General features: G+C 41.2%; 1 protein-coding gene across 12 annotated transcripts in view; it reads right to left on the bottom strand.

Moving 5' to 3' along the window:
* Positions 1–19,984, bottom strand: part of kcnma1a (potassium large conductance calcium-activated channel, subfamily M, alpha member 1a) — a 158,676-nt gene that overhangs the window by 41,911 nt on the left and 96,781 nt on the right. For 8 of the 12 annotated variants that reach the window (XM_056760388.1, XM_056760383.1, XM_056760392.1 and 5 more), the window contains exons 10-19: positions 12,403–12,513; positions 11,903–12,008; positions 11,648–11,730; positions 10,615–10,684; positions 9,851–10,006; positions 7,978–8,087; positions 7,822–7,890; positions 6,060–6,071; positions 1,176–1,262; positions 947–1,023 (exon numbers count right to left, since the gene is read on the bottom strand). In XM_056760388.1, coding sequence (XP_056616366.1) covers positions 947–1,023; positions 1,176–1,262; positions 6,060–6,071; positions 7,822–7,890; positions 7,978–8,087; positions 9,851–10,006; positions 10,615–10,684; positions 11,648–11,730; positions 11,903–12,008; positions 12,403–12,513 — 881 coding nt within the window. The remainder of the gene's footprint in view (positions 1–946; positions 1,024–1,175; positions 1,263–6,059; positions 6,072–7,821; positions 7,891–7,977; positions 8,088–9,850; positions 10,007–10,614; positions 10,685–11,647; positions 11,731–11,902; positions 12,009–12,402; positions 12,514–19,984) is intronic. The other 4 variants (XM_056760384.1, XM_056760387.1, XM_056760390.1 and 1 more) reach the window with 1 other exon arrangement.

Here is a 19,984-nt window from a genome sequence, read left to right as displayed (position 1 = left end):
ACAGGGTGGATATGATTGGTAAAATGATCCTGGGCCAGGAGTGCGTTCGCGGTGTGTCTGGCGTGGGCGGGCCAGGCAGCTCTTGCCTTTTGTTTTTCCACCTGACTGATGTCATTAGCTCTGCCCGTGTCACGCTGAAGCCGGCTCGAGTTGACAGCCTCTCTCTTCAGCCCTGCTAATCACGTCATTCTCTCTCTACATCTCTTTCTTTCTCCGCCATTAGCCGATGACTGCCTTTCCTCTAGAGTCACTCTCATTTCACCTTGTCATCTTTTTCCTCTTCTCGGCCTCCTTTTTGAAGCTAGTCTGTTTTCTAAGGAATCGGTCTCTGTAGTTTATTTTTGTCATAATGGTGGAAGAGAACATCCAGTGCGATTCTTATTGAGGTTTTTCTGTCATTTTACAGTGTCAGCAAGGCAACACAGATATTCCTTTAACATTCAAGTAATGTTTTCTCTTGAAGTTCAGGTCACCCCTAAATGTATAGATTTCATACACACTTCGCTTTGTAATTTAAGCATTTGGTGATATTATTTATTACTGTTCAATAATCTCACTATGGACATCTGTTGCAGTTTTTGTATAGTAAATTGTAGTTGTTTTTTTCCATACACCCATCTTTGTTAACCATATTAAGTCTTAATGTCCTTGCGCTAGTCCTTTTACAGGACAGTGACAAACAAAGTGACTGATAAAGCACGTAATTGAAATAGAAAAAAGCTTTGCGAGGACAGGCACTTCCTCTTGGTATGTTTTGAGGTGGGGGTTTTCGAGAACGAGAAAGACATCAGTTTCTTATTTACATAATCGAACTAAACTGCTGTCATCATTAGATTAAACAAAAAAAACAATATAGATAAAAAACAATATACCGCAAAATAAAAAGGGTTGGCAAACAGTTTTGTTCAGAGAGTACTCACAGGTGGAGGTGGTCGGGTTTACTTACTTCTCTTGCAGCCACACTTTTTTATCCTTTTGGGATCTGTGATGTCATCATGACAAGATTTGCAGTAGAAAAAAGCTCTGAAAAGAGACAAAAATTGATATTCCCCTTCAAACGCGTCCTTCACATTTCACAGCTTTCATTTGTATTTAAAAGGTGAAAAGTGAACAAACTACGTGACAAACTCAGGAGGACAGAAAAAGCAATTCTGATGGATTGAGGACACCATTACCTTTTCACCTCTTTGGCATCGCTGGCGATAAAGAATCCCAGCGTCCCCTCCTGCATCTTGACGTGATTTCCCGGGTTGATCAGAATGCTGTTTAGTGAGAAACAGGGTCATTCTCATTAACGTGAAGAAAATCAATCTTGCACATTCAAACACTCTAATCAAGAGGAATGGTACACGTTTTTGACCTTGATAAGAAGACGATGAGCGAACATGTAAATACTGCTTTCTGAATTTCAGAAATGAAAATGAAGCTGCGGGAAGCTGTTGGCGATTCTAGAGTACTATCTGGGTTTCCTTTTTTAACTGCTTTCACACAAAAAGTCCAGCATGCCAATTTTAATTCTTTTCTCATGATGGTCTGTAGACTGAATCGCTCATGTGGAGAAAGAATTAAAATTGGAATGATAAAAGAGTTTGGCCGATGGGCATTCAAAAACAGATGATGTGAGGTCTATCTCCAAACAATAGTGCAATTAGTCTCCTGCTTTACTGTAGCAGAATAAAAGGGAATGACCAGCCCACCAAAAATTCAGGATTTATTCTGAGGTTTCAGAATAGCCGGTAGCTGCATTACTAAGCCAATACATGCAAAATGGCCTTCAATTCAGAGTTGAAACCCATTTAAGTATAAGTACTGAGTATTAGAGTCAGCTTTAGACAGGGCAGCCAAAGTCTAAAGAGAGTACATGTCCAAAAATAATTTACCCATGCAATTGAAATTAAAACAGCTGATTTAGAGCAACAATTTTTTTAGCAGTAAGCACAAATCAAGCTGCTTCTGCAAAACAAAACTGTAAAAAAATCCTGTAAAAAACTGTAATTTTCCAGCAGCTGGGGGACTAGTAAAATACTGTAAAATAACAAGTTTTTACATAAAACTACATGTTTCTCTTGTGAAATTGCAGTATTTTTCTGATAGATGCCAGTAAAATTACATTTAAATATGTTTTTCTTAAAAATGTGCAATGTTTTACTGTCATCTGAGTTTTCCAATTCTGTAAATATATAGTTCCCTTTCTGTCGGTCTCTCGACGTTGTGTCGAGAACGACAGATGGGGTTCGCCCTTGAGAACCAATCAACTCTGACTACTATAGAAAAGGCCAATGAAATTTGCCGAATGAAATTTGCAGCATTCAATTACCTTTTGTTCTTCAGAGCCTTTGCTCATGACTACGAACAAAACGAATTCAACAAATTCTTCTTCTACATTGCCGGATCTACCCTGAACAAAGTGACTTCACAAGCTGCCGTTCAGGATGCTCACGCAGAGGCGCATCCAGACGCATCCAGGGATCGTGTTGTCCATCCTAAGAGACTGGAGACTAACACACTGAATGTGTATGTAGTCGCTATCGCCACTCATCACGACTCAGTTGATAGAAAGTTTCTAGGGCAGCCCGACCTGGTCACCAGGTTCCTAAGGTAATCCGTCTCATCTTCGCTCCATACCCTCTTGGGTCCCTAACGTGGGTCATGAGGGGGCCTCTCTGGGCTCCCCAAGAGCCCCTCGGAGGTTCCGATCTTCCTCACCTGACGAGTAAGACGGCCCTCCTGATGGCACTCGCTTCCTTCAAGAGGGTAGGGGACCTCCAAGCATTCTCTGTGTCCCCGGATCGCCTTAAATTCGGCCCTGGCAACTCTCACGTTATCTTTAGACCCAGGGCCGGATACGTGACCAAAGTTCCCACTTCTCCCTTCCGGGACCAAGTGGTGGACTTGCAGGCGCTCCCCATCGGGGAGGAAGACCCAACCCCATCCGTGTGGTGTCCTGGACCGCACGCAGAGCTTCAGTAGCTCTGACCAGCTACTTGTCTGTGTTGGAGGACAGCAGAAGGGGAAGGCTGTCTCCAAGCAGAGGCTGGCGCACTGGGTCATGAATGGCGTTACGACGGCATACCGATCTCAGAATCTCCCATGCCCATTGGCAGTGAGGGCTTACTTCACACGGGGTATAGCCACCTCCTGGGTACTGGCCAGAAGCGCTTCTCTAGCAGACATCTGTAGAGCTGCACGTTGGGCTACGCCCAAACACCTTCGCAAGGGTTAACAACCTTCACGTAAACCCGGTGTCAGCCCACGTCCTGCGACACCTGGGAAAGCACCTTTCCACCCTCCAGTAGGTTGGGTCAGTGTGCTATCTACCTCTCTTCTTACCCAAACATATGGCTAAGAACAGGTATCTCACCAACCTTCCTTCTTACCCAAACACTGGTTAAGAACAGCCATTCCATCAATCACTAAGCAAGCACCCCCTGGGGGGCTGGCTGGGCAGAGCAGCCTTCCCCCTTAGGCCGGGATACCATATGAACTATCACAGATAGCTCTAACCGGACCTAGTGCTACCGGACGTCTGTAACACCCCCTCTGTGGGCTGTTCCGTCTCATGTATCCTCATGAGAATGGTTCCCACTCCTGGTAACCCATGAGCTTCCCCAGGTGCACCTCTACCTCGCGGTTAACTACTCAGTCCGCACGTTCCATGCATTCTCCTCCAAGGATGAAACCATACCTATGTCCACAATATTCCTCCCCACGGGTAGGAGGTGGCCTCTGCAGCGCATCCCTAATTAAGGAAGTTGCGCTTACCCGGTGTAAACCCAAGCCAGTAGAGAGCTAAGGCCTCCGTCTGTGAAAGGTTACCGGTCAGGGCTGTACCCATCTTTCCCCAAGAAAGCTCTGGAACCCCCCGACCACCACACTGGAAGGTTACAGTTTCGCGAAAGCTAAGAGGCTAACACGCCCAGCCCTGTTACCGTCGCTTCGCTAGAGATTGTGACGTGATACAGCGTTGTGGCGTTTTCCATAGGTAACCCCATCTGTCGTTCTCGACACAACGTCGAGAGACCGACAGAAAGGGAGCGTCTTGGTTACGTTGTGTCCCTTATGCCACAATCACGTATCGTATTCTGCTGCAGTCGTGAGAGGCTCTCAGGCTCTTCAGAACAAGAGGTAAATGAATGCTGCACGCCGGCTTCCTTTTATACCGGACATTCGGGGGCGGAAAAAAACATGTCTGACTATGTAAATTATAACTAATTATAAAAAGTTTAAATATTTAACTGAACATGAGTGAACATGTACCCTTCTCTAAGGTTTGGCTGTTAGGGTGACGGTCAAACCTAAGCTAGCTGTCTTGATATCTCAGTGAGACCTCCCTTTGTGGGCAGGGAATATTCCAAGCTATTGATATCAAGTTGAAGTTGAGAGTTGGTTGGTTTGTAAGTTGGTATGGTTGGTTCAAGAGTGAGAACAGAGTCACCCCTGAAGGACTGTATCATTCCCCATTAATTAGACACAGACGGGACGACACAACACAGCCATTAATGGTTGCCTGTTGTTAGGAATCATCAATGAATTGAGTGGCAACTGCAACCCTTGACAGATATCCGGCCTGGTTTAAGTGCAAGGCAGGGGAGCCCAGACGAAAGAGAAAGCTCTAAAATACAAATGACAATAAAGCCACATTGAAGACAACCCACTGTTCTATATATTCATGAAGGCAGAATATAGGCAATATCTCAAACATCCATTACGTTTAAAGTTTGATTTATGTTTGGAAACCCTTTCCTCTGGGCTCAACAAATAAGTACTTTATCAGAAATGAAGACCAAAAAAGGGGATTTTAATCCATCATAAAGCAACAGTTGGCTGGTCAGTTAATGAAAATGTCAAGAGCAGTCGGTCTTTCTTGAAATCTCCGTGCAGGGGATCATTATCACAGAGCTTTACATCTGATTAAATAGCCCCTTTAGTAAGATGCAGTACATTTAGCATGCTGTTTAGATGAACACAAACTGACTTGTAAACCGACATTCACACACATTGCTCCCCAGACTAAAATTTTCAGAGTTTGGCACAAAATTTGAAAGAGGCCGCATGCAACAAGGCTGATAACAGACCGATTGCTAGCTTCGATTCAGATCAAACCTCATATTATGGGAAACAAAGCAAGCAACACACGGCACGCAACGGAGTGTCTGGGCATGCAGTAACCAAGGGCACATCTAAGAGAGAGCGGCACGTAGATGCAAACTGTTGCAGTAACTTCTGTGCAGTTGGATTGTTGTATAGAACACCAAACTGACAGGAAGTGACCTCACTTCATAAACATCTACTCACTGACGCACAGGCATTTGAGAACGTGATGAACGACAAAAACCGACAGACAAACCTGTCATTCTTACAGAATCAATGTCTCACATATATATACAAATACAACTCACGCTCACTCCTACACACACAGTGACAGACAAAACGTACACAAAGACACACAAACGCGACAAGTTGTTAGAGTGGTAATGACAGAAAAGGCACAGATGGCTTCCATGAATAGTGTGGCTTTGATTAACCAATCGTTTGTTAGACTGCCTAGTCAAACTTGCCATAGTGAGGCGCGTTAGTCTTGAATGGACAAACACTAATATTTACATGATATAGAAATTCAGTGAATACAGTTTTAATAAACAGTAAAGGTTCCTATTAGGACATTTCCCAAAATGCTCTTGGCAATGAGCAATAAGTAAGAAAAACATGAAGTACTGTTTGAATGGACAGCTGAAAAACACAGGGGCAGAAATGATTCGCAGCTAATGGATGCTTAAAACTAAACAGACGGGGGAAAACGAAACAAGAAGTCAGGAAAAAAACACAGGTGATACACATGGAGTGGATTAACGCTGTGTTGATAATGTGAACAGTACAGACAAGGAAACGAGTGAATCGAACAATATGAACTATTCTCTCTGCCTGCAAAGAAGTTAGTGCATTTAGCACAACGATCACAATTAGAAAGATAGAGAACGATTTTGGCCATGTTTGAGGGGAGTGGTTTCGCCCACAGATGATCTAAAGTGTAGAGGGGTGAGATAATGAAGAGGGCGTACCGCTTTCTGCTTCTGCAAACAACAAGAAAACATTAGAAATCAAAACAGACTGAAAAAGGAGGCGAAGTGACAGTCATTTTTTTGTATCTAAACATTAAGATCAGAAATTTTCCGAAAAACGTCATTCGCTGTGAATAACAAAAGTAGAGGGCAAAACAGTCACTGTAAAATACTCTTCACATTTGTGATGCAAAGAAAAATGATCTCAAGCGAATCCCAAACCAGGAACTTTTCTTCGAGTTAGAGTTACACTTAAGTATAATGTTGTGCCCTCTAAAGGTTTTCTCATTTTGTGTGGAACGGCAAAGCTATAAACTAAATTTAAGAAATCCATTGGAAAGTAATTATAGTCTGTGAACTGTATCATAACAAGAGTCAGGGTAAAAAAATAACCTTTACTTTAGAGTCTAGTGTTGGCACAAGAATACTGGACATTTGTGGCACTTTTATATAATGTTGGGAAATGACAGGGTACTGTGTTATGTTTTTAGCAGGCGGGTAATAAAAAACATTCAAAGCTATGTGAAAACTATAATACAGACCTCTCTGAGAAACAAAAAAAAAACTTTCCAACTATCTACATTAAGAGTGGACGGTATGACCAATATTTCATATCATAAGACAAGTTATTGCAGGTCATGGTAACAATTTACTTAATATTGATCACAATATTTTTTATGTGACTGACATATAAAATTATATTATAATTATTTTTTACATTTTCTATATTGTTACTTTATGGCTGATTTTTAAAAATGCTATAATTTAAATTACGAGTATTTTCTTTAAAAAAAAAAGTTTTTACTTGCATTTATTTGCTAAATAAATTGAAATGGGACAAACAGGTCAATGTAACAAAATAGATGCAATGTTTGCAGATCTTGAATACTGTTATTAAGTTCCTATTCATGTTTAGACACAATACGAATGTGATTTTACACTTTTTATGTGAAATTTATCGTGTAAGATTTAACGTGATTATCATTTTTATATAAAAGTGCAAAGATGCACTGAATTTTTATTGCGAAACAACATCTTAATCTTCTTTGTGACTTATTTTGGCACACATTTCACTCCATATGTTCACATTTCTCCACGTTTTCCAATCAATCCTGTCCACTTATCACGGAACCAACAGAGCTGTCTACCCCTGTAAATACAACAGCAGTCATACCGCCCAAGGATTTGATCAATAAATAATAGCATTGCTGCATATCTTGATCATGTAGGTAATCCACAGTACCAGGTCATTTTGCTGATATTTGCTTTGTGTTTTCATGCCATCTTATTGTGTACACGAATGCATTAGAAAGTGTTACAGTGCACATAAACATTGGAACACAGGTTGTGGATGTGGGAAGGGGTGGTGGGATTTGGCAAAAGTCAAAGTTACGGAGACAGAGTACTTCATGTTATTAGTTCTAATGGGTCACTTAACAGATTGCCACAGGAGTGCTATTGATAGAAGGCTCTTAACTCCGAGAGTAAAGCCGTCATCAATAATGAACAGTGAGTCTGAGCAGCTTCTTCAAGACACTGATCGTCATCTGTGATGCTATGAACTTTGTCCTGCGCTTCACCATCAATTCAATGAGAAACCAGATTTGGATCTTTGTAGTTTTGAGGATAAACCTGTCAGCCTTTTCTTACGTTAAATAGAACAACTGTACCATAGCGTGTGTGTAGGACCAATGAGGAACACAACTGCTTTGCCCCTCTTTGGTCTGTTCAGTGTACTATGATTAACCAAAATGGGACAAACCTGCTTTCCCTCTGCTCTGACTTGTATTCAATAGCGATCAACAGCAACTTCAGCTTCACATAGCACAGCCTGTGACAGAAAGGCAACAGAAATAACTGCATTCAGCAATTTATTTTGTATAGATAAGTGTAACTAATCGCTGTTTTGGATACTTACTCACAAACTGCAGGAAAGGAAAGCCCCACAAAGGCATTGGACAGGTATTCAGTGTACATTTCATTAGCAACTCCCTCCAGATAATACTTCTGCCATGTGTCCTCCTCGATCTATAGTGCAAAAACACTTTAAATCAGTTACACACTACGCCAAGTCAGCATAGATGTCAATTTTTTTAATGCATGAGGCGTAGAAGATGACGGTACAGTCTACTCTGTATAATACTGTATGTTTACATTTACTTTTATGGATTTGGCAGACTCTTTTACCCAAAGCGACTTACATTGCATTATCCTATACATTTTGTTTCTAAGTATGTGCAATTCCGTGCGATCGAACCCACGACCATGGCGTTGTTAGCGCCACGCTCTTACCACTGAGCCACAGGAAAGTATGTTACATCTCTCAGGAACCGGGGCTGGGCGGAGCTGCGATAAGAAGCGGGGCTATTAGACAAATACCCTGCCATTAGTCAGCCATCTCACCTAGCCAACATCTGTCAGACAGACAGTCGAGAGAGATGCTCTCAAAGCCAGTCACGACTCTCTTCCCTGCGTCCCGACAAAGAGCCCATGCATTCAGGACAGGCATCTTTTAGACCTGCACTAATAGGTGGAGTTTTGTCATTTAGTCCTGAAAAGAGATGGAAGGCTCACTAAATTACCCTGTGCGCTTTCTCCTGTCTGTGAGATCTGATGTAAGTGTTAAGGGCGTTCTCTCACATCGACTGAACAACTATTTCCACGTATCCCTCCAGAGAACCCGACTCTAATCCTTTCTGCTTAATGCTTTTTCACACCCGAGTTGGCCAGACCAAAGATTTTTGTTAGTTTTAGAAAACAGGAAATATAATTATATATAATGGCTTTAATGAATTTCGTCGTCCAAAATGCCCTCTCCAAGCAGCCATGATGCACTCTATAACTCCTCAAACCCGCTCCTTGAAAACAATGCTCCACCAGGATTTTTACTTATAATGCTTTATTCTTTTTATTTTGGGGGTGAAATTAAATCGATAGGTTTAAACAGGTCCCCTGATCGCTCATTTTTAACAATATTATAACAGAAAATGCTCATTGTGAAATTGCGGACATGTGGTGCATAGGTGGCATGGGAGGTCCTTGCTCTAATTCCTCCGTGTTTTTATGAGAAGAATGATGTGCCTTGCAGATGTTTCCACACATACCACATTTAAACAGTCATTATAAAGTCATTCCTCATTTCTGTATGACATGAGAATCTTGCTCTCGACATTGAAAGCCTGCGCAGCCTTCTAAAAAAAAAAATCAAAGAAAGCAATACAGCTCCTCATGGATTTGACAATAAGTTTTACAATCTCTGTGAAATATTTCAGTCTGACCTCTCCCTCTTGATCTCTCTTCTTCTTTCCCAAACAAGTCCATCCAAGTCTGAACCACCTGATAATAACCCCGACATCTTCCTGCAGCCCTGACAGCCTTTAAGGCCTCAGACGGTTTAATCTGGCGTTCTCTCATGTATGATTTTTAAGCAGTCTGGATCGTTTGGCCGATCGATAAAAATGGCTCTGGGATGCCGTTCATTGACTATAAAACAGACACATGGTTCGCATTTCCCCGTTCCATCAGCACGCAGGAGGACAGTAAATTTTGCGTGTGGAAAAAAACACTCATTTACATCCACACTTCCACCATGCCATATACTCATATAAACTACCTCATAATGGCAACTCTGCCGCTCTCCAGAGTAAGTCCCGAATGAGACCGGCGGCCTCAGAAGATGATTTACTCAATAACATAATGGCCCTGGTGATTGAGCTGGAGGGGGAAAGGCTCGGGGAGGCTGATTGTGCTGTATGGATTCTATCAAAACCGCAGGACGGGGCTGACGGTACCTTAATGTATGACCTCATGGAGAAGAGGTTGGCGAGCATGGTGGACAGGCCCTGTGCCAGGCAGCTCTGGGCAATGAAGCCCGCCTTCAGCTCGGCCAAGCAGATTGCATCATCGCCCTCCTTCCAGTTCCAGCTGGGAATGTTTAGCAGATGGGCCTGCGGATACACGGGACAACACAATGGGGGGTTAAACTCGACCCCTGCTGGGATATCTAACATGCGTATTAATGAAAAACAAGATTTACTAAGATTTCAAAAATGAGTTTTTCATTATGACATGCAGAGATTTATTCTTATTTTTAATATATCTTGTTTGATCGCATAACATGTCATGCAAATCATATAAAGCACCATGTGGCTATTTAAGAAGTCATCGCTAGCGCAGAATTTATGTGTAGTGAGGCTGTCTGATTCAGCAGTTGATATTTAATTGCTCTTGAGTGAACTGTCCCATGAACAAAACACATCCATCAAGTTATTAAGGGCAACATCTATCTTCTGCTTAAAGCCCTTAGTGACAAATACGAAGGCACATGTATGTCGCTTTAAATAGAGATAAACTTTGAAGAAAAAAATCGAGTTGTCGTACTGTGCATTTCATTTCTGAGAACTTGAATATTTTTGTAGACATGGAGAGCGCAGAACAAAAATAGCTTGTCACTGGCACATTGCACATTTGGGCCCAAATTTAAAAGATACTTGTATATCATATCTATCTTTCCAAATTCAATTTAAGCTCTTTTTTTATGGCAAGGTTTTCTTACCTTGTTGTGGTACTGCAACATCTGAGTGATAATTCTGATCTTCGGGTGGTAGTTCTTGATAGATATGACTCTGTAAAAAACATACACGCGCAAAACATTTGATTTACAGGCCACTGAAAATCTCCAAAACAGCTTTGTAAGCCTTTTTAAAAATTGTGATTTGTTATTGCTGCAACTTTCATAAAATAACGTTAACTGGAATTCAATGATATGATTTAAGACAGCAGCTTAAAATGAACCACTAAATAGCTATTTAGGCACTTTATTTTCCGTAAATTTTCCTTATACGCTTTAATTCACATTAGCAAAAAGGTGAAGGTGGAGCAAGCTTTAAGTAGTATATTGTGCACTTTATAATATACAAGTAAATAGGGTCCAGTTTTGATTTTATGGGTTGCCGCTCTAGAGGTATGACTTTTGGTTAACCTCCAGGTCAGTTCCTGTCCTAAAAAATACTGTAACTCACTTTAAGTTTTAAAACAACCATCTGCTTTATGAATATAAATGACTGAACCTTTGATTTCTATAGGGAAGAATGTGATATAAAGAAGTGAACAGTGTTGGAATGCATTCACTCGCACCATACCTAATGAAATCCAGTATAACGTTCTCTCTGGTCTCGTAATAGATGTGTCGAATTTATCTTCATACTAAGCTGCTTTATAACACATTAGTTGTTGAGAGGAGGGTTCAAAAGAGCACTCAGAGCCTGAAATTAATATTTCACTTTCCCAACCGAGGTGCTATACTGTGGCTCAAAAAAAGAAATAAAATATGTTTGCCTTCACTTCGCACACTCTTCCAGGGCAATGTTAGCTTAAATTCCATCTGGGTCTTTTCATCTGTATCCAGATATAACAAGTGAGAATGTGAGTGAGTATTGAGTCGACCTGAGATGCTCAGTATCTCATTCACACCTTCCTTTCACAGGAGAGTGAAACACATCTTCTGTTTCACTAGAGGACTTGTTCTAGTGTGCGCATTATGTGAGAACATAATGCAAATGTGTTTCATGCATGCACACATAGCTGACCTCATGATATTGGAGGCATCTTCAGCGTCAGGGTCTGCACAGTATTTGTTTGCAAGAATCAAGCAGGCATCTGCTGACTCGATCTGTCAAAGTGGGGAAGATAAGCCTTTAAAAAAAGCCTAAAAGCATGCCGTGTTATCTGTATTATTTCGACAATTCTGCACCTGGAATGCACAAATATATCCAGTTGTCTGTTACCTGTATACAGTAGATGTATTAAAGTGGATTAAATGTCAGTTTATGCGTAGATGTTACCTTGACTCTAGCCAGATCATGTGGGTTGAGTACCGATCCTTGATAGAATTCCACCTGAGTGAAGTGACGTTTGAACAAGGCTTCCAGCTCAAGATTAGGGGAAATACTAGAATTAAAAAAAGAGGCAGAATTAAAAGTGCATTAAGCGACGACAAAGATGATTCACAATGAAGGTTTTTCATTTCTGCACCAGTAGTTGCACTAGACAGAAATACAGCAATGTTTCCAAACACTCAGACGAGCAGAAAATGCTGCCAACCCCTGAGCCCTTTCTTGTTATATCAGGCAGGTATATGAAGGCCACTCAAACAATCCATGCGGTTCCATCTGGTGCCACTAGTGATGCAGAAATGTACAGCTCCCCATTAACAAACAAACATCAAAAACAGCCTACACTGGAACAACTAAAGCTGGTAGATGTTTTGCCTAATAACGCACAGCCATTATACTTAGTGGGGAATGAAAGTCATTAAATGTATTCCAAAGGGAATTGTACTTACTTATGAAGAAAAACAATTTCTACATTGACATCATCCCTGTCCTTGTGTAGGAAGTCTTTAAGGAAGTTGGAAACACTTTCGAGCGTGATGTGACCACAAACCACAATGTGCCTGTAAGGAGGAAAATTCAGCTGGAGAGTGCAACATAAAATACAACTAAAGTCTGGCATACACTAAAGAAGAGCATCAAGTCAAACACCAAAAGACTGTCTGAAAACATTAAACGTTGTGGCTTTAAAACCATCGCTGCCCTTTTCGGTCTTAACAGCATACTGTTGCTTTACCTCATTCTTATAAACATATTGTAGAACAGCCTTAAAACACTACATGAAAAGCTTTGAACTTTTCAAGAATAACAAAATTGAATCTTGCATTTCAACATTGGATTGTCAAATGCTCTTAATAAGCCATGTCTCTGCAGCCAAACCGCCCCTGAGCTAAGACGCTTGTTGACATGTTTCTCGATACTAAATGACATCCATCAGAACATCTGTCAAAAGCTTTTGAATTGTTTTTAAATCTGTGGCCGCGGTGAACTCTAACCTCCACTTCTCTTTCGTCCTGGCAGGCACTGAAACAAAACCTTGGTATACATCAGACGGAACAAACATTCTGTTTCAGAGCTCGACTGGATCGTGCCAAAGGTCACGGCCTTGCGGGGCTCATCTTTCTTTACATACTAATGTCTAGTTCCATTGCTATCTCCTCCCTACATGACATAGGCAAATAGGTAAAGCATCTTAAATGAGATAAACCTCATAAGCAACTGATATTTAACAGCTTACTCAGGGAAAACATGATCATTCATCTTATTAAGACATCAAATGATGCACGTGTGGAGAGATGACGGCTATCCTGCGAGTATTTCAGATGACATCAGCTCTGGATTATCATATTTTATAACTGTGCTTTCTAATATGTAATATCAACACATAAAATACTATTTCGGTTTGGTCTGATAATGCTCAAATGAAAGGACAAATTGTATAAAAGTAGTTGAATAGAAATATTGTGTAAACGCCTTTTAAAAGACATTTTAGTGTGTAGTAGGGGTTAAACGAACATTAATGCTCTGACGCGACTTTTAAAGCTAGTCGCGGGTGATTTGATTTTGACACTGTCCCTTGAAGAAGAGGCTGTTCTAAGACAGCTGCTCGCGGGATGTCATTCCCACCCGCTTCTGAGTCAAAATACATTGACGTCATAGGCTGTCACAAACAAACTCGACACATTTTCGTTGTTGTTTCATCTATAAGTGCACATGACCCTTTCTGTTGACTTGTTGTAAATGCGAGGGAAGTTTGGTCTGTCCACAACGCTAGGCTGCTTTAGAGATCCACCTGCTGCTCTTTTACTGCATGGCGTCACAACCAGAGACCTCGCGCTTTATTTTTATTTATTTTATTTTAGTTGTTGAACAATAGATGAACAACAGTTCATTTGTATTCCGATAATATTTTTAGAGGCTATTTTGCGGGAGTTCCGCCATTCTGCCACAGCCCGCACGCACTCACGAGTGTCTTACACCTCACACCCATTTAATCCTTCGCAAAAATTGATTCCCTAGCTCGTATTTTATGCATTTATGAAGTGATCGACTAGAGGACATCAACACAATTTTTATCACATAATACTCGACTTGAAAAATCTGAGGGCGTTCCTACTGCATAGCAAAATGAATGCACGCACTGGGACATACAAACGCAAAATGGAAGTGGCCTGGACGACACTGTGATCCTTAACCGACACGAACATAAAAATACAGCTCTTTCTTGCATTTTACTATTTATTCATTTATTGTTTCTTATCTAATGTTTTAATTTTATTAATGCAGTGTATCATCACTAAACTCATCCCTCTCGTGGTGAGTTGAGGTTAACATCAGCCGTTTAGTGTCCATGGATTCACACTTCAGATTTTCACCAGAAACAGTAGACCGTCCGGGAACACTCATTTCAGTATATTATGATTCAGTACATACTAATTCTATTTTCGAATCCTATTGATGAGGGAAAGTATGTGGGACGCGGCACAAATGTCTCAGAAGTTGTACATGTGTCTGACATACATACAAGATTACGGCCCATCATTACAATTCTAACAACATAATTGCTACTTCTAACGCTGTAGCAGAACAATAACAATGCTTTATTTGTCAAGCAGAATTTCATGCAACAGGAGGTTAAAGAGTTGATCTGTCGCCATGGGCTTTGTGGATTGCTTCACTTCCCATGCTGAATTACTCCAATTCTGCTGCGGTCAAAGCCTCAAGAGCTTTAAACCATGCACGATCATCAATCTAAATCTGTCCAAACAACCTCTCTTCCATTAGCGGATGACTGGTCAAAGAACACATGCTTGTTGATCTTAATTGTAACTGGGGGAACGTACACTCTCAGGTGTTGTTTGTGCCCAGATCCACAACAAACGTCAGGCAGATCTCGGTTCGCCGGAAGCTTTATTGTTGCTGTGTCTGGATGCTATCAGACATAATGATCTTCACAGATCCTGCCTCTTGTATTTAACGGGTGGAAGTAATCGCATGCTTGATCGTCCTGGGATGAGAAGACTCGAGTTGATGGCTTGGTGTAAAGCCAACAGCGTCTGGCAAAGGGGCAGCTTGATGAGAGACACATTATTCTTTTTCCTCTTTCCAAAAATGCCCTCTTAAGAGCTTTAGCTAAATCTGTGGGTTTGTGTGACAATGCTTGGACTCATTTTACTGTTTAACAGCAGTGAAGAGTCCCTGGCAGAGACACAAACACTCTGTGACTGGCTCATGTCAGACATCTCGTCTCCGTGATTGGATGAGTTATCAGTGGTGCGTGATCGTGCTACTGATCCTGTTTCACCACTGAGAGGAGGTTCACGGTACTGCCAATGCAAACGATACAAGATATAAAACCGTTAAAGAGTATCTGGTAAGAGTGATGTCATTATAGGCTGCCAAAACCTTCATCGCTTTTTCTGTGCTTGAGTTAAGACTGACAGCAGCACACAGAGGAAAAATAATATTTCGGCCTGTTCCATTTCTTCTTTTCTATCTTTCGTTTTAAAAGTGGTTGTATAGATCAGAGGTTTTAAAACTTTGTGATGCCAGGGACCCCCACATAGGAGCTTTTAAGACGGACCCTCTTTCTTAAATACCCTATAATTTTTATGTGTAAAGAAATATTGAAACTTTGTGACATAAACAGTAAGTGTAATATTTTATGGACAACATATTGTTTCCAAACCTCAACAGCTGGCTACACTTGTTGGATGTATAATATAAACAGTAAATGTATAACCCTGAAGAAACATTTTCAGTTCAAGTTTGTTTGTACTGTAGCAATGTTCACAGTGTATAAAAAAGTGGGAAATAACTCACTATAATAATACAAACATATGTAACAATGTTTAGTATACTTTTTAGAAGTTTTGCTTTATCGTTTTTTCCCCTGGGGTTCCACCAGACCTCAGTTTGAAACCCCCTGCTATTGCTCATTCTTTAGGACTTATATTTCTCATATGTCATTTACAAACATTTTGTAATACAATAGTAGAATATAATCGATTATTATTTATAATAAAAACAATACGAATTATAATATAAAGATGAAACATTTTTCATAACTTAAACCAACTTAAACAATCTAAGTACTACAAACTTAAGATGTCTAAAACCAACTTAAAAAATGCATACACACACTATACTGTGAACACACAGTGAAGAGAACACTTGACACAATGTTACGCACAATTAGGTGAAACAAAAATAATGTGCACAAACTCAGCAAGCAAATGCATGCACTGAGAAACATGCCAAATGAAAAAGAAACAAACTAAAGCACCCAAATATAGAAATCAGAACCAAAGAAAAATAGAAGAAATAGAAAATAGCAAGCTCGAACATCAGCCTCAGCAGCGAAACCATTGATACTGCTCTAATCCTTTAACCGATCGATCATATTCAAAGACCCCCGGTTCCCCGGTTTGGTTCTACAGTCGCCGCAGGCAGTATTTAGAAAAGCTGTGTATAAACAATAGCACTCGGGCGAACCTGATGAAAGGAGTGCATGCTTGTCTTTCACTTGAAAAAGGGGAACAGAACTATACATGGACCACATGTGTAATCCACATGGAGCCGGGGCTCCATCATCGTTAGAATAAACCACTTGATGCAGGGAACAATGATGAATGTAATCTGGCAACATTTTAGTTAGTAACACCTCCAAAAATACTGTGATCATTCAAAACAACTCCATTATGTCATAACTGACCGTAAATGCCCAACATATGCAGTATGCAGGCGGAGTATAACTCAATGCAACCACATATTCAACAGAAAATCCATATTGGCTGACATTAATCTGACTACTGGAGGGGGGTGATTTGTACAAAAAAATATGATATTTTAATACTGTGACACATTGTGTATTATACTTTTCTTTATATATATTTAGTTTAGTTATTATAATGAATATATACTGCAGTTATATTTTAAGTGCATTTCAGATTAACAAGTTTCCCCTGTTTGCCAATGTCTCGACATAAAAAATTATTTATGTCACACATTGTCAATCACGATAGCCCTGCATAAAAGTGACTTATCTATTAATATAAGACCCTATATTTCAGCATCCACCATCAGGAGACTGTTCACTGCAATAAGCTGTCCAACATCACACCCCATACATCACACTGTCAGCTGCGCATGGATCGTTCCCCAAACACACTTAACCAGAATCAGGCAACTGCATGACTCCACCTCTATTGATCACACTTGTTTTAATGTGTTATGCTAGCCATACCAGTAACGCCATTTCTACATGCCATTTCACCTTCTTAACTCTCTCGCCACGCGCGGGCATGCCAAGAGAGGCCTGGTCTGCGGGCGCGGCAGGCCCCATATTCTTGGTGTGCCGTTGATTCTGGAGAGGAGCTCAGAGGAGATGCATGAGCTCAGAGTTCAATAAGGGTTTATGTCATTTTCTCATCGTGCTCCTTCGGTTTCAGCAGAGCTAATGGAAACCACAGAGACCTTGGCCCGTTCCAACGCTGCTCTATATTAAAGTCATAGATCCGGCTTGATCTGCGTTCTCGTTTTGAAAATGAATCGCTACGCCGCACACACGCTCACATCAACAGCCGTCACTGTCTTGGCCACAGCATGGTTTTAATAGCAGAGGTAACACTTTAAACTATTGCTAGGCAAAATTAGGTCGACCTTTGAGTACGACAACACCTACAACGGACTCGCTTACTAACGTAACCTCGGGTCCCTGAGATACGAGATCGAGCACTGCGTAGCAGGACGCTATGGGGAATATAATCCAGTCGTGCTACAAAAGGAACGATAATGCCACTTTACCCCGGAGCCAGGGCTCGGTGGCTGAGTATGGAGCAAGGGAGCCCTGCGATAGCGTCAGGGGCCAAGCTAAGAGGTGGCCCGGTGTGGTTATCCATACCAATGACAGTGTGCGTGGTGCCAGTCCAGCGACGTAGTTTGAGCCCATTAAGCAGAGAGGACCCAAGCCTCCAAGGCCGGGATGTCCAGACTATAGAATCTGGTAAATGTGGAAGGCGAAGCCCAGCAGGCTGCTGCACAAATCCCTGTTATGGAAACACTGCTAGACCATCCCCATGAAGAGGCGACACCTCTAGTAGACTGGGCTCTAACTCCCTTGGGCATTGAAGGCCCATGGAAGAATATGCTATCATAATAGCCTCAACTATCCATTTAGAAAGTCTCTGCTTTGTGACCGGTGATCCTATGGTGCAGTAACCGAAACAAACAAAGAGCTGTTCCGACCACCTGAAAGGGGCAGAACGCTCGATGAAATCCTTCAGTGCTCTGACGGGGCAGAGCAGGTTCAGATCCGGGTCCGGCTAAACGGTTTAGGAACGTAGCCTGGTTTGAAGACCACTCTAGAGTCATCAGGCCCAAATTCAAGACATAAGGGGCTCACAGAGAGCGCATGTAAATCCCCCAATGCAAGAGCTAGAAGCAGAGCGGTTTTAGGGAACGGAGGTCTTTGCAGTACAGTTAAAGTAAAAATGAAGATTATAGTTGTGAACTAGCTGTGTTGTCAAACGTTACACCAAAAGTATCCTTCAAAGTATAGTTTTATAAACTTTAAATTGGGCCAATTTAGACCCAAGAAGTATTGAAATAGTAAACCAAAAAGCACAGTGGTAGTGCATTAAGATTTGTATACTTACTTAAAAAAGTACTTCTAAAAATAAACCTGAACTTGACTTGTCGACTTAATACAATAAACTTGAAGTAAACTTTATTTTTTTGCAAGGGAAGTCTGACCTCATTACTGTATATCTTTTTAAATTACATTTATACAGCCTTCATTGCTTCTCCATTAAAATTTATGGAGTTCATGAGAAATAAACTTGAGCTTGTCGTGAGTTTATCCGGAACTATCCTCTGAGTTTATGAGTTGCGCACAAGCCTGAGATCGTCAGAAACGTGCTGACAGCAGAAATAAATATCATGACACGTTTCTTTCTCTGTGTCGTGATGTGTCCGTTCATAATCACACAGTGCCTTGCATATTTAAACAATAATGCAAAGCCCGGTGCCTGTCTTTCTGCTTGGCCAGAGAGCTGGAGTCTACTGTAATTGCATCCAGATGCATGTACAGCTTGAGAGCAGGAAAGTGAGAGAAAGAAAGAGGCTCAGCTCTTTTGACAAGGCCTTCTCTCAACACCAGACTGCGAAGCCAAACGTGGGGCCGAGGCCAAACATAACATTTCATCAATCTTGTTTCACTGACAGCAAAACAACATCAAACAAAGGGGCTCCTAATGGCTTTCTCCCGGCTTAGTATTTGCCCTCAAACACAGATGATGAAAGCCGGACGTGACCGTGCGCCTGTCTCAAGCTGCGAAATAGTTTGGGAAAGAAAGAGAAGGAAAAGAAGAGCGAGAGAAGGAACTTAAAACAGAGCGTTCGGGAGAATCGCTGCGCTGAGGACAGGGCCGTGTTTGAGCCAGAAACGGGTTGGGGGCTTATAATAACCACATTCAGGGGTCACTTTCTGAAAAAAGAAATGAAAACGGGGCATGGTCAAAGTACAAAGCGGGGCACAAAAGCAAGCCGATTCCAATGGAGCAGCTACAATGCGAGAGCTGAGGCAACCAGGCATTCAGGGTGTGTTAGTATACTGACTGAAGATCAGGGCCAGAGTCATGTCATACAGAGGTGATGATGGGATGGGGCAGCAGTGACACGCAGCCATACAGGCTTCTCTCACTGCAGCATGCATGCAGAACCAGCAAACGTGCCAGCAGACCTTCATTCACATGCAAGTGATGATGGATCAGGTGTGAAAAAAATAACTTGACGTAAAAAATTTAAAAGAAATTTGCACATGACAATGAAGAAACTAAACAGTACTGAAGCTGTTGCGATACTGTAGTGTTTTTCTTTTTTGAGCACAACAGACATCAGTTATTCAAAGCAAGAAATAGTGATTTCATGACTATCATTTAGAGGATATTGTACATTTCATTGAGGTTACTTTTTATATTAGGGGTTCTAGCGAATATAAAAAAAACCTATGGGTCTCATTCAAAAATTTGTGCA

This window comes from Triplophysa dalaica, chromosome 11, assembly GCF_015846415.1.
Source record: "Triplophysa dalaica isolate WHDGS20190420 chromosome 11, ASM1584641v1, whole genome shotgun sequence".
NCBI lineage: Eukaryota > Metazoa > Chordata > Actinopteri > Cypriniformes > Nemacheilidae > Triplophysa > Triplophysa dalaica.
The sequence above is the reverse complement of the archived record's forward strand: the minus strand, read 5'-3'. Positions and strand labels throughout refer to the sequence as shown.